The 12,581-nt window shown below is 37.8% G+C and overlaps 1 protein-coding gene across 6 annotated transcripts in view; it reads left to right on the forward strand.

The window, feature by feature from the left end:
- Nucleotides 1-12,581, forward strand: part of BICC1 (BicC family RNA binding protein 1) — a 270,938-nt gene that overhangs the window by 145,871 nt on the left and 112,486 nt on the right. For all 6 annotated transcript variants that reach the window (XM_077894588.1, XM_077894587.1, XM_077894583.1 and 3 more), the window contains one exon: nucleotides 11,626-11,695. In XM_077894588.1, coding sequence (XP_077750714.1) covers nucleotides 11,629-11,695 — 67 coding nt within the window. In that variant the 5' untranslated portion in view covers nucleotides 11,626-11,628. The remainder of the gene's footprint in view (nucleotides 1-11,625; nucleotides 11,696-12,581) is intronic.

Genomic DNA, 12,581 nt, shown 5'->3' on the forward strand with positions numbered 1-12,581 from the left:
ATTCTATTAGATCCAGGTTGATTCCTGGATCCTGGGTAGACAGCTTATATTGCCTAGTTATGTATAGAAGATTGTGTTCAGTTTCAACACATGTAAGGAGATGGTGGGATATCATGGTGGAGATATGATTAGAAGGTTACATGTCTGAGTCTGGATCCTGAAAGGAGCAAGGAGAGATTTTACTAACTGATGTTGAAGCTTTTAAAGAACCATCTGGCAGAGTTAGTAATGCCTAACAAATACTGTAATGCCCACCAGCATGTCCCACCTCCCTTTGAATTGGCAGAATTATGTGTGTAGTTGGCCAATGGAATATGAAGGAAGTAGTATGTTTTTCTTTGAGGCCAAGGGTAGTAAAAGATCCATGCAGGATTCTTCCTATTTTTCTCCCAAAGGGAGACAGAAGGCCATGGATTCCAGATGGGCAGCTGTAAAATGGAAGGGTCCCCAAACCTTGGGTCCCTGAATGTTTGTTTAGAACCAAGTTCTTTACTGATTTATGCAGTCCATTTAACAGGAGAGAGAAGCTTTTGTTGTAATAGTAGCATAACCAGTACATACCTCATCATTATTTTTTTTTTGAAGCAAACTTTTCTTGAATCCAGTATTCACTTCTTTGCCTACTTATCTAGTACAGCTTGCATAGAATTTTATCTTATTCATATGTGAGGGATACCCCTACAGATCTGCCATTGTGCTGATCTGCCATTACCAGGATCAGTGCCACTGGGGCTTACTGAGCTAAGTAGGATTATTTGCTTGAAGAAGATCAAGGAAGGTAATGTGGATGTGGTAAAATGTGTTGCTTAAAAAAGCATATAATGTGAATTCATGTAACGGGGTTAATGGGCCTATGAAAAGTCAGAGACTCGAAAATTACAATCAAGGTTTGATAACTTGATTTTGTTAAGATATCGATACTATTATATTTTTTCCCAAGTTACATACTGTTAAACCATTATATTCAAGTCATATACAAGTTATAACTGATAGTTCAGATTTAATCTTTTTATAACTACCCATGATAGCAGATATGATAGAGATACGGTTCATCCTTCTGAGGAATTATAATAAAGTGATAATTGGAGAATGAAATAGAATCATAGATCCTTATGTCCCAAGGGAACCAAGAAACTGGTTCTTCACTAACACTATAGGTCATCACAAATAACCTATCCATACCCCATGAAAACTCTCCTTGATTTGGAGTACAGGTCAGAAGGTGGGATCCATGCTTTCTTTCACCCACAGTGTTTTTAACAATTATAACCAAAATAGGTAACATAGAAATCAGGAGATGGAACACAAAAACCTAGCTCATTTTTAAAAATGGGCAGGTATAGTCTTCTGAGCTAGTGCTAGCTAGTGATGGAACTTTGGCATCCCACTCTACAAAGCCTATACTTGTCCCAACTTGCCACTCACATACTTACGCCACCACTTCACACATTTTAGTTGAAGAGTTTCTCATTATTATGCACATATACCTTGGGAGAATAAATTCTGTCAGTGATTTAGAGTTTATGTTCATTTAAAGAATATCACTCAGTTCATTTATTCTGATAAGCAGATTCCTCAAGATACCATTTTTTGAATGAGTTATGGGAGACTGTGTAGATGGAGCGGCTGTACTTAAGATACACCAAGTGCCGAGTAATTGGAAAGTCTTAGGTGATTGTTGCCTCTTTCTCCTTGGTTTATCTCCTTCATCACTGTTAATTACTTTAACGGATGCTTCTTAGATCCTAAGTGCTAGATTCAAATGTTTAAAAGTGAACAAGATACAGTTTGTTGGCTATCAGGAGACCACCTCATTGGTGGGATTGGTAAATTGAGCAAATAAATAAGCATTATAATGTTACCACAACACAGAATGGGAGGGGAGAGGCAGGTGACTTCTGACTGAGAGGGCTGGGAAAGTTTTCATAGTGGGGGGGGGCGGCGCATCTGAACTAGATTTTGGTCAATAAGTAGGAGATCACTGAACTTTTTGAAATAAATTAGTTAAGCCTGCGTATCACGTGGAACGGTTTGCAGCTCCCTATCAATGATTCTCAGTGGGGCATAAAAGAGTCTTCACCTTGCACAGCAGTGTGGGACCATAAAAATAACTGGGCAAGATGAAACTGCAAACTGCTTTCAGTAATCAATGAGGAAATTGAATGATGTGCAGCTTCGAAGACTTTTTGTGAAAACATTAAAAATTTCCCTGTCAGTGATAGATATATAGGAATATGAAAAAGGTATTAAAACTACTATTTAATGCACTGTATTTAAATGGTAAAAATATAGGAATCATGTGTTTCATTTCTTTTGAAAAAATCGTCAATAGTTGGAACTGTGGCTTTTTTGTTGCACAGTTTGTAATATGGAGAGAGAGTATTTTCTCTGCCTCAGTGAATTGTCATGACCGTAAGTCTAGATCAAATTGCAACATGTCATCCTTTGTACTTTCAAGGTTGTGAAATATCTCCCAGAGTGTCTTTAATGTGAAGTGTTTTGCCAGTTTCAGTTTCTCCTTGTCACAACCACTTTCATCATTTACATCCCCGAATTTCTCTTCAGTAAGTCTCCTCTGGCCTCATATCATCAACCCCTACCTACTAGTGGCAGCATCAACATTCCCATCCTCCCCTATGGATTCTATAACCCTGATGTTTGACTCAAGTTTCACTTCCAGCAATGTCACTGTTTGTTTGTTTGCTGTGCTTTCATCTTGATTGGCCAGTTTCCACTTTTGATTATCCATTTTTATAAAATCTCACTTGGTTTTGGTCCTGGGAGACAAGAAGTCAGGAATTGTAATTCCTTGCTTTGCTATCTGTCCATGAACTAAATACAGATGTGCAGTGAGTAATCCCCAAGAGACCTTGAAAGAAGCAGCATGATTAGTCACTGATCAAGATGCATGTTATATATGTATGTGTGTGTGTATATGTGTGTGTATATGTGTGTGTGTATATATATATATATATATATATATATATATATATTATACTGAAGAGCTGGCAGTGGAATGTGTATTTGATGCAACTACTCATAATTAATGTACTTTGGTAACTGGAACGTAAACTTGTCTTGTTGGGGGATTGGTGGTGTTTCCCTAAGCATGGTAACTAAAATTTGTGCATCTTTCAACTGTGCAAAGCCAGGACTGTCTATATGGACTTCTTGAGTGGGTTCATCCTGCCCTTTGGTGGAAGTTCAGCATCTGTAGCCCTGGCCACTGGATGCCAGTGTGGCCCACTGTTGTGTCACTGTGACAACCAAATGCTTCTGACATTCTCTGTCTGTGCCTGAGGGTGGTGATCCTTCGCTGGATTGAACTATTTGGGGCTGTCTCTGGGTTACTCTGTCATTAATGAATCAGAGTGTTGAGGGGCAGCCACTCTGCTGCTAGTTGAGCTTTCAGATGAACTCCCCATAAGTATATGGTGCTTTCCACTTACTTCATAAGCCAAGTGGGTCAGAAATTACTCTTGCCAGAGGCATGTGACTTCAGGACTAGCTGGACTTTGCTACATACCTATCTGCTGCCTGACTTCTTTGAATCATCATTTCTTCATCTGCAAAATATGTGAAACATATCTGATTTACAAGATTATTGCGTGGAATACATGGGAAATATATATGAATATTAGACAAATATGAAGAATTGTTCTGGAGATGATGAATAACTCAATCAGTAAGATGCATTTCTTAGATTTAAAATGAAATGCAACAGAGCCTTCTAATGTCTCCGCAAAGTAAACATCCTCAGCTTTTAGACACCCCCTCATGTGAGAAGTTCACTACTTTCCCATCTCCACTTTTCAGAGTTTTCTAGTTGGCTCTTTTCTCATGTAGCTCTCTTCATGGTGAAATGCAGCAAATTGACTCACAATCCATTAGTACGTGAAGTAACTTTAGACAGCCTTCTCCATGAGGATAGACCTTATTTCTCTATTGATATAAGGAAGATAGAGCACAAATGAGCTGTGTTTTTTTTTTTTTTTTTTTTTTTTGTGAAGCAGGCTGCAGATGGCTCCCAGCTGGTAGCCATTTTGAATGACGAATTTTCAATCGTTTAGAGTATAAATGTCAAGTTAGAGTGTTCAGTGTTCTTTTCCTGGTCCAAGAATAAATATTTCGAGTAAAGTCAGCATAAATAGACATCTCGTTGGTTGATCTGAGATACTGTTTACTTACCTGTGGATTTTTAACTTAATGTCTGGATTGAAGAATTTGGTGAAATAAGCACGTTAGTAGAAATGTTGGCTTGGCAAGGGTTTCCATCATCTGTAAGATATTATCCTATAATTGCTGCAAACTTGCAAAATCTGTAGTATAGTGAACATTGGTAGATATGTTCTCTTTCCACATGGTGTACTAATCTGGAATTTGTTTGGAGATGGAAAAACATTATCATTTGAGCATTGAAGAATATAAGTAGAAATTTTTTTATTGTAGATGAAGCTACATGTAGAATTTGATTGGATTTTATTTGTTTTATTCTAATTTTGACAAGTTATTTTGGTTAAGTGAAATTATTTAAATGATTCCTTGTAAATCTGTGATGAAATGTTTTTCAATAGCTGATAGAACTTTTTTTCCAATTAAAAATTTTCCAAATTCCAGCACATGTAAGCATTATTCTCCCTTGCCATCTCTTCCTTTTTTACTCCACATAGAAACTCAAACCAAACTGGAACATAGGATTCTATGTTTATTAAGTATCTTTTTAATATAAAAAAGCAGTGTTACTACTCTTTGATTAGGGTACATTATGGCCTGTTTACAAAATACAAATATGAAAAAGTTAAGATGACTCATTAGCTCCTAAGGTATTACATATCCACAGTATGCTATCATCATCAGACTTTTATTTATGAGAAAATAACTTTTAACTGTAGATGAACTACAAAAATACATATTCTGATATAAACAATCTTAATTGCTTCATATGTTTCAAAATTGATATTCTTGGCTCAGATACTTTTGTTACTATAAATATTTCCTGTCCGCCAAATCTGAGATTAGCATAAGAATGAAGTTACATTTCCATTATTATGTTAAGTAATGGGTATAGCAATCTAACAATGGGAACTTAAAATAGTTATTTTTCAAATAGTTTCATCTTTAGATGACCAACTCCAAAATCTCCTCCCCTCCCATGACATATAGGATTGCTGCTTATAATAGAAGAACTAAAGAGACCTAGCAGAAATTGGTAGAATTGAGAAGACATTTTCTTGACAATGAAGATGTCCAGAGGTTGAAACTGACCTATTTGGTTTTGTTTGATTGATTGATTGATTGATTGATTTATCACACACACACACAGAGAGAGAGAGAGAGAGAGAGAGGCGGAGACACAGGCAGAGGGAGAAACAGGCTCCATGCAGGGAGCCGACATGGGACTTGATCCTGAGTCTCCAGGATCACGTCCTGGGCCAAAGGCAGCGCTAAACTGCTGAGCCACCCAGGCTGCCCGAAACTGACCTATTTGAAGTGGCATAAACATATGCATCCAGAATTCTGAGTTAGACCAAGTCTTTAGAATATTTAAGGTGTCATTTAGTGTTTATTGAAAATGATTCAGTAAACATTGAGCTTTGATTTTTATGAAGGTAGAAACCAGGACAATAATATTAAAGAAACAACACCCAAAAAACTAGCTAGAACTCACCTTAGGATTTTTCTCCCTGAGACAGAAGATAGTTATTTTCTTCCTGGAGATTTTGTGGTTTGCTCACTGAGGCATTGCTTCACCTAATTGGCATCATGATACCTGGACTCCTTGTTTCACCAGGAAGCACTAGCCATTTTAAGCATGTTTCCCAGTTTTCAGTTCAAATTTCACACATCTTATGTTTTGCAGAGGGGTTGGTCAGAGTTAGCCACTTAGACACTTAATTGAATTATTCCTTGAATGCAAATTGCACATTTGGACAGTATCCTGGCTTGCTTAAGAATTGGGGCATAACATTGATTTCTGGAAAGTAGTTTTCTTGTAGGAATTGGTTGGATTGTGGAAAATGTATAATATTCTTTTGAAAAGCTGTCAGTGTTTTTATCCATTATGAGATCCTCAAAATTAACTACTTTAGTGGTCCCAGTTCTGTGATTTTTAAAAACATCACTTTAATACTTAAAATCCAAACAAGTTTTAAATAAAACTTGTGAAGATGCCAAGAGATTGCCAGCACCTCCTATTCTAGTTTGCCCGTGATTATCTCTGTTGATGTGCTGATCCTGCAAAGGAGAGTAAGCACTTAAGTAAGGGTTGTCTGGAAGCCTTGGGACATCTTTTTAAGACTATAACTCATCTATCTGTAAGCTTTCTAGCCACCCCTCCCCCCCTTTTTTGCCTCAGGAGAAATCCCAGCTTTATCTCTTGACTTCCTATAGCTGTTTTATTAATGTACAGCTTCTAGAATAATGGGTTAAAATAAGTGTTTAAAGTAGTTAAGGTCTGATTTAATGTTTATAGAAAATTAATCAAAATTAGTAGTTTGTTCTTTGAGCTTTGGTTTTGCAAAGGTAGAAACAGCCATAATAAGATTAAAAAAAAAAAAAACCTAGCTGGAACTCAGTTTGTTTTTTTGTTTTGTTTTGTTTTAGACATAAGAGAGTCATTTTCTTCTCAGAGGTTTTTGTGGAGTCTTTGATTTCAGCCCAGCTCTGGACCTCACCTTTTCTAGCTCCTCTATTTACCTTGAGTTACCTTTCTGTTGTCTTCATGACCATTTAGGACATTTTCTTAAACATAGCTTGTTGGATACAGAGCTTCTGACTTGCTTAGTTAGTGCCCTAGGTTCTATGTCTGCACCTCACGATCTGCATCCTCATCCCACTTCTGCTAGGGCTCATGCTTCAGCTCCCTTTTCAGTAATCAACTTCAGCAACTTTAGTCCTAGGGTTCCTGGACTGACGTTGCCCTGTACTCCCAGCAAAGAACTGTATTTCCTCCTCCTCCTGATCACTCTACTGCTCCATAACTGGTTGAGACTAAAACCAGCTATTCGTGTGCAATGTCCTTGCTGTAGGTACTGGCTTGGAGTCATTGGAGGTGATGGTTTGAAAAGTTTCATTGATTACTTCCTAAGGGAATTTTCACTTCTAAAAGTGAAGTAAATATGGCCTCTTCATATTTGTAGTTACTTTCCCAGTTTTTAGAGTTGGTTTGTGCTGAATGATAACCAACCACACATGCTGGATGGCTTTGATTTGTGTCATGTCTTCAAGTCCCTATGAACATGTCCATATGCAGATCCATAGGCAGGTAGAGAAGACATGAGACCTACTTGCTGTCCCGGATGTGTGAAATGAGCCTTGAAGCACCTTAGACTGTCTGGAGTACCTGCCCTCCCTCCTCCTAGACTCCTAGACCTTTCTACATGTACACCTCTCCTATATGGGACACGTTCTCCACCTTTTCTCCAGCTAGCTGTTTCTCTTCCTTTAGTCACAGCATTAATAGGCATTTCCTTGATATAACTTTCCTTTCTTTCCATGTCTGGGTTAGGACTCCCTCTATACTCTCATTATCACCCTGCCCCATTCTGAAACTTGATACATAGTACATAATGGTGGATTAACCTGTCCTCTCTCTTGTTAAACCATGACCTCCTGGAGGGAGGCACCATGTTATTTCCTGTTGTATCAGGTGTTTCCAGGACAGTGCCTGACCAAAAGTAATCAATATGTAATTAACTCAAGGGTCAATATTATCTAACAATCACTATAGACCATGTTCTTTGGGGTTTTCCATGTTTTTTGTTTTTTTAAGATTTTATTTATTCATGAGAGACACAGAGAGAGAGGCAGAGACATAGGCAGAGGGAGAAGCAGGCTCCATGCAGGAGGCCTGATGTAAGACTCCATCCCAGAACCCTGGGATCATGCCCTGAGCCAAAGGCAGACGCTACCCAGGATTCCCTTCCACATATTTTCTTACCAAAACCTCCCAACAATTCTATGAGTAGGTACTGTAATTAATTATACAGAGGATAAAAAGCTGACAAAAGTAATCTACCCATCATGATAGCTAGAAAGCGGCAGAGGTAGTACTTGACCCTAGAGCCACCCGTGCTTAATGGCTGGATTAACAACAAATAGAGGGATGTCTCAGAAGGTATCCAGTTGGAGCTCTGTATGGTGATTGCAGCCTAGTGAGTGACTTGTATGCTTGGCATGGACTGGCCACAGATCACGGAATCACTTTTTTCTAATCATAGACAGCAGGTCAGTTACAGGTGTCAGATTCTAGTAACTAGTAATTTGTTTTCTCTAAAAGGTTTGACATTTACTGTAGCTCATAAAACTTTGGGGATCATGAAATTTGAAAGGTAAAACTCTGGTTTTAGAGTTAGGGATACTAAGCTTGGCATAGTCTCCCTTCCCCACAGATAGTGTCAATGTGGGTAGTTTGAAAGTGAGTGTTTCTGAGTCCCACCACTTCACTACACAGTGGAGACCCTGGACTGGTTGGGAGGCTTAAAGAGAGTATGTGTAAAGTAGCATTTTGACTTGATGGCTCTTATCCACTATGAGGCTGTTTTCTGTGGCATATTATTTTCTGTCATGGAGCAACTGTTCGTGTTTAATATGGGGAAACCATATATATGCAGGGTGATTTCTAAGAAGTTCTGCAAATGATTAAGATTTTAGAAAGTTATGTCTTGCCACCATATATTGTCAAAGAAGCTTCTCTATTTATAGTATTCTAATTATGGCACCCAACATTATTTACTGGATTAAATGGCCAAATTATTTAATTTAGGAAAAGTATACAGATTATTTTCTTACTACTTCCCCACCAGCAGCATTATAGTAAAATCTCATTTTTCCATTTTATCTCTTTGGGTACCTTAGCCAACATAGAGGAAAATTCTGAATCAATTTTTAGTCACTTTGAAGATACATGTATGAATAGTAGCTCGAACTATAGGTAATAAATGTGACCAATGAGGGATGCCTGGGTGGCGTAGTGGTTGAGCATCTGCCTTCGGCTAAGGGTGTGATCCCGGGATCTGGGATCGAGTCCCACATTGGGCTCCCTGCATGGAGCCTGCTTCTCCCTCTGCCTATATCTCTCCTCTCTGTGTCTCTCATGAATGAATAAATAAAACTTTAAAAAAAAAAAACCGTGACCAATGAGAAGTCCCTCCTCGTTGGAGCTTCCTGCCCTTATTCAGTGACTTTTGAACTTACTCATAAATTTACTTTTCTTGGCTTTCAGGACTTGAATGATTTTGAAGATTGTATTTTAGAAAACCTTTACTAACCACCTCCCTTAACTCGACCTTTTAAGACAATGGCTGTGAGCCATCTTTATGAACAGATCTTGTGCTAGCACTCAGTCCACCGTCAGACAGTTGGCTTTTTTCTTTGTGTCTCTGACTGGACTGTAAACTTGTGGACACCAGGAATTGTGTCTTATTCATAGCACTTGTGGTACCTAGGTAGGCTCTTGATAAATACTTGTAGGATGTTAAAGTCATGTGTTATGCACAAATCCTAAAGCATATTTTCAAATTTGTATATACATGTTTTAAAAAGAGGTCCTATGTTCCAAATAGTTTGGTTGTTAAAAGTGTGGTCTTTGCAAGAAGTCTGGTGCTTTTATCCACACTCTGCTGCTTCTTAGCTGTTTGAGGAATAAAGAAATCTACTTCATAAGCATGCTATGAAGATTCATTTACCCAAAGGTATCCTATACTTGCTGTGTGCAAGGTAGAGAGCTTACTTTTATTTTGCAAACAAGTAGACAAAGAAATAGGAGAATTTCTTGTAAAGGGTAAGAAGGAAATGTGTAAAGGGATTGTGTAAAGGGTAGGAAGGAAATGAACATAGTAAGGTGGGAAGAATTAGGGTTGGGGTCATACAAGAGTAGAAGGGGCTGTGGCAGCTGGGCGAGTGAGTGTGGACACAAAGGCCCTATAGGGAGCCCTGCTGGGCATGGACTTGGGGCACAGAAGAAGCTGAAGAGGATGGTGTTTATTTATTTTATTTTAAAATGTGGATTTAGAGTTAACAATATAGTGGTGAAGACAACTAAATACATTAAGAAGGGTAGCATGAGATAGGCCAGGAGTTACAGGGTTGAGATGAACAAGTTCACCTACCTATAGGGCCAGGCCAGTACCTTGACTTAGTGAGAACAGGATGACCTCACTTATGTTTTTCAATGTTTAATAGATACACAGGTGTAGAGAAATATTTCTCTGAGAAAAACAGCAGTGCAAACACCATGATAAATGGCAAATGAGTAATATGAACATGATGATAATAGCAAGTGGCTCTTGACCTCTGTGTGAGAGACCTAGTGAGGGTTTGGGGAGCAGCCCAGAGCCTCCTGGGCATCTGGTCCTCAGTGTCAGCCAAGTGTTGCCATGTGGGAATGTGGGATCCAAGTGCTAAATCTGTCAGGTTTTCCAGAGAACTAGAAATCTTAATTTCTATGTGAAATTCCCAGAGTTAGAAATGTTGGCTCATGTTTTAAAAACCTTATGATGGGTAGACAAAATGCATCTGTGAGCTGCCAGTTTGAAACATCTGCTGAAAGTTCTTTTATGCTATGAAAAGGGGGATTATGTGAAGTACGATGCATGTTACGTGTTAACTGTGTAGACTTACGCCCAATACATAGCCAGTACTGAAGGGATGAAGGTACTTTTTATTAATTGCACTGTTTAGTTGTCTTCACCTTTAATTTGTTTAGTTAACTCTAAATCCATATTAAAAATCATATATTATCCTACTCTCACTGAAGTGATTAATGTGTGCTAGTTTTATTCACCTATTAATTTGTTTTGTTTTGTTTTTTCTGTCAGTTTGGTTAATTCTGTATTCATGGTACAAACATAAACATTAATCTAGTCTTACTCATGTGGTAAAAGTAGAGAAGAACAAAGGATGAACTTTTTTTGGTTACTCTTTCTTACTTACCATCTACTGCTTTTGCTCTTGGTGGTAGTTTCCCTCACTTATTCTTGTACCATTTTGCACATTTGGGTCCTAATCACCCTGGCCTGCGTTAGCCGCATAGAAGTGGAAAAGAACTGTGGCAAAGATGCCATTTTGCACCAGGCAAAGGATGATGGGAATGCAACCTTACGACATGATGTCGTGTTTAGAGAGATTTTTCATCAGATTTTAATGAAATACAAATGTGCCCAAAGCAAGTTATTAATTTTTTTCTCAGAAAAAAAAGTCTTCATTTAGTATGGCCTAACCCACGTAGTTTTGTATTACAAGGATTATGTTTGGTGTGTTGCAATCTGTTGGCAATGGTCTTGGGGAATTTTATTCAGCACAAGCATCTCTGACAGTTCTGGCGTCAAGTGGGGTCAATTACTTGTTCATGTACTTTTGGTCTTGTTGTCTCTATGTTAAAACTCTGAAGCATAACAGAGAGGAACACTGGGAGTAACAAAATATACTTGAATATTTCTAATAGATTAAAGGCTTATAAAAATGAATCTCTCTTTTCAGCAAGTTTTTTTTTGCGTTGTTTCAAAATGAGATCATTTTATCAGCATGAGACTAAAGACTTGAAAATAAATTTTTTAAGAAGAATTTTATCTGTAAATACAAGTTCTTAATTGAATCAATATTTTTCTCTCTTAATTTTTGTTACAGATCATGGAGGAAACAAATACGCAGATTGCTTGGCCATCAAAACTGAAGATTGGAGCCAAATCCAAGAAAGGTAAAATCATGAAAGATGGAGAAATTGGTGGCTTTAATAATGGAGACTGGAATTACTGGAGGTTTGCTGGTAGAAAATTAACCTTTATTCTTATCATGTATGTCCCCAAATAGTTGTGAAATAGCAATATTCTGGAAGGTTTATCGTAATTAAAAATTGTGCCTTTTATCCAACATAGCAAATACGATTTCAGTGATGTCTTTTCATTTGATGGCCATGAGTCATGGTGACTCTCTACATGTAATAACATGTTTTCAACACATAAACTCCCAGTGTTTATTCTTTAGGCTTCTTCTTTTGTGCCACACGAATTTAATAGCTATTTTCTTTTCCCTATACAGGAAACCTTAGGTTTCCTTTCTTGCATGATTCTTCTTTTCATCTGTCAAACAGTAATGAACCCAGTACATTTCTCTTTTAGGCTGAGCATTTCCCTTGTGTGGCCTTTCTTTCACTTTATCCTAGAACACCCCACCCAGTGCATGGTTGGTCAGGAATACAAATACGGGCACCTTTATTTTCTTCCCAGGTTACATAGTATTTTTAAGTGACCTGCCAGTGTATATTTATGGATAGTTGTTCAAAGTATGACCTTAGTCTCAATAAACTTTGTTGTGTATACTTCATTAAAAGATACATGTCATTAGGAGATAATGAGAGATACCATCAAATAGTTCAGAAACAGTGTTTGTGCAAGCCAGACATTATCTGTTGTGATCCAGCTTTTTTGTTGTTGCTCTTTAGTTTCATACTTGCTTCTCCTTCTATCTATGACTTTTATTGCTAAATAATACTAAACAGTGAAAGATTTCTCTGCTTCTTTTCTTGGTTTAGTTCAGATTCCCATCTTTTAATCTCACTATTAGTTATTCATCACATGGAATGT

The sequence above is a fragment of the Canis aureus genome, chromosome 4 (assembly GCF_053574225.1).
Source record: "Canis aureus isolate CA01 chromosome 4, VMU_Caureus_v.1.0, whole genome shotgun sequence".
Lineage (NCBI taxonomy): Eukaryota > Metazoa > Chordata > Mammalia > Carnivora > Canidae > Canis > Canis aureus.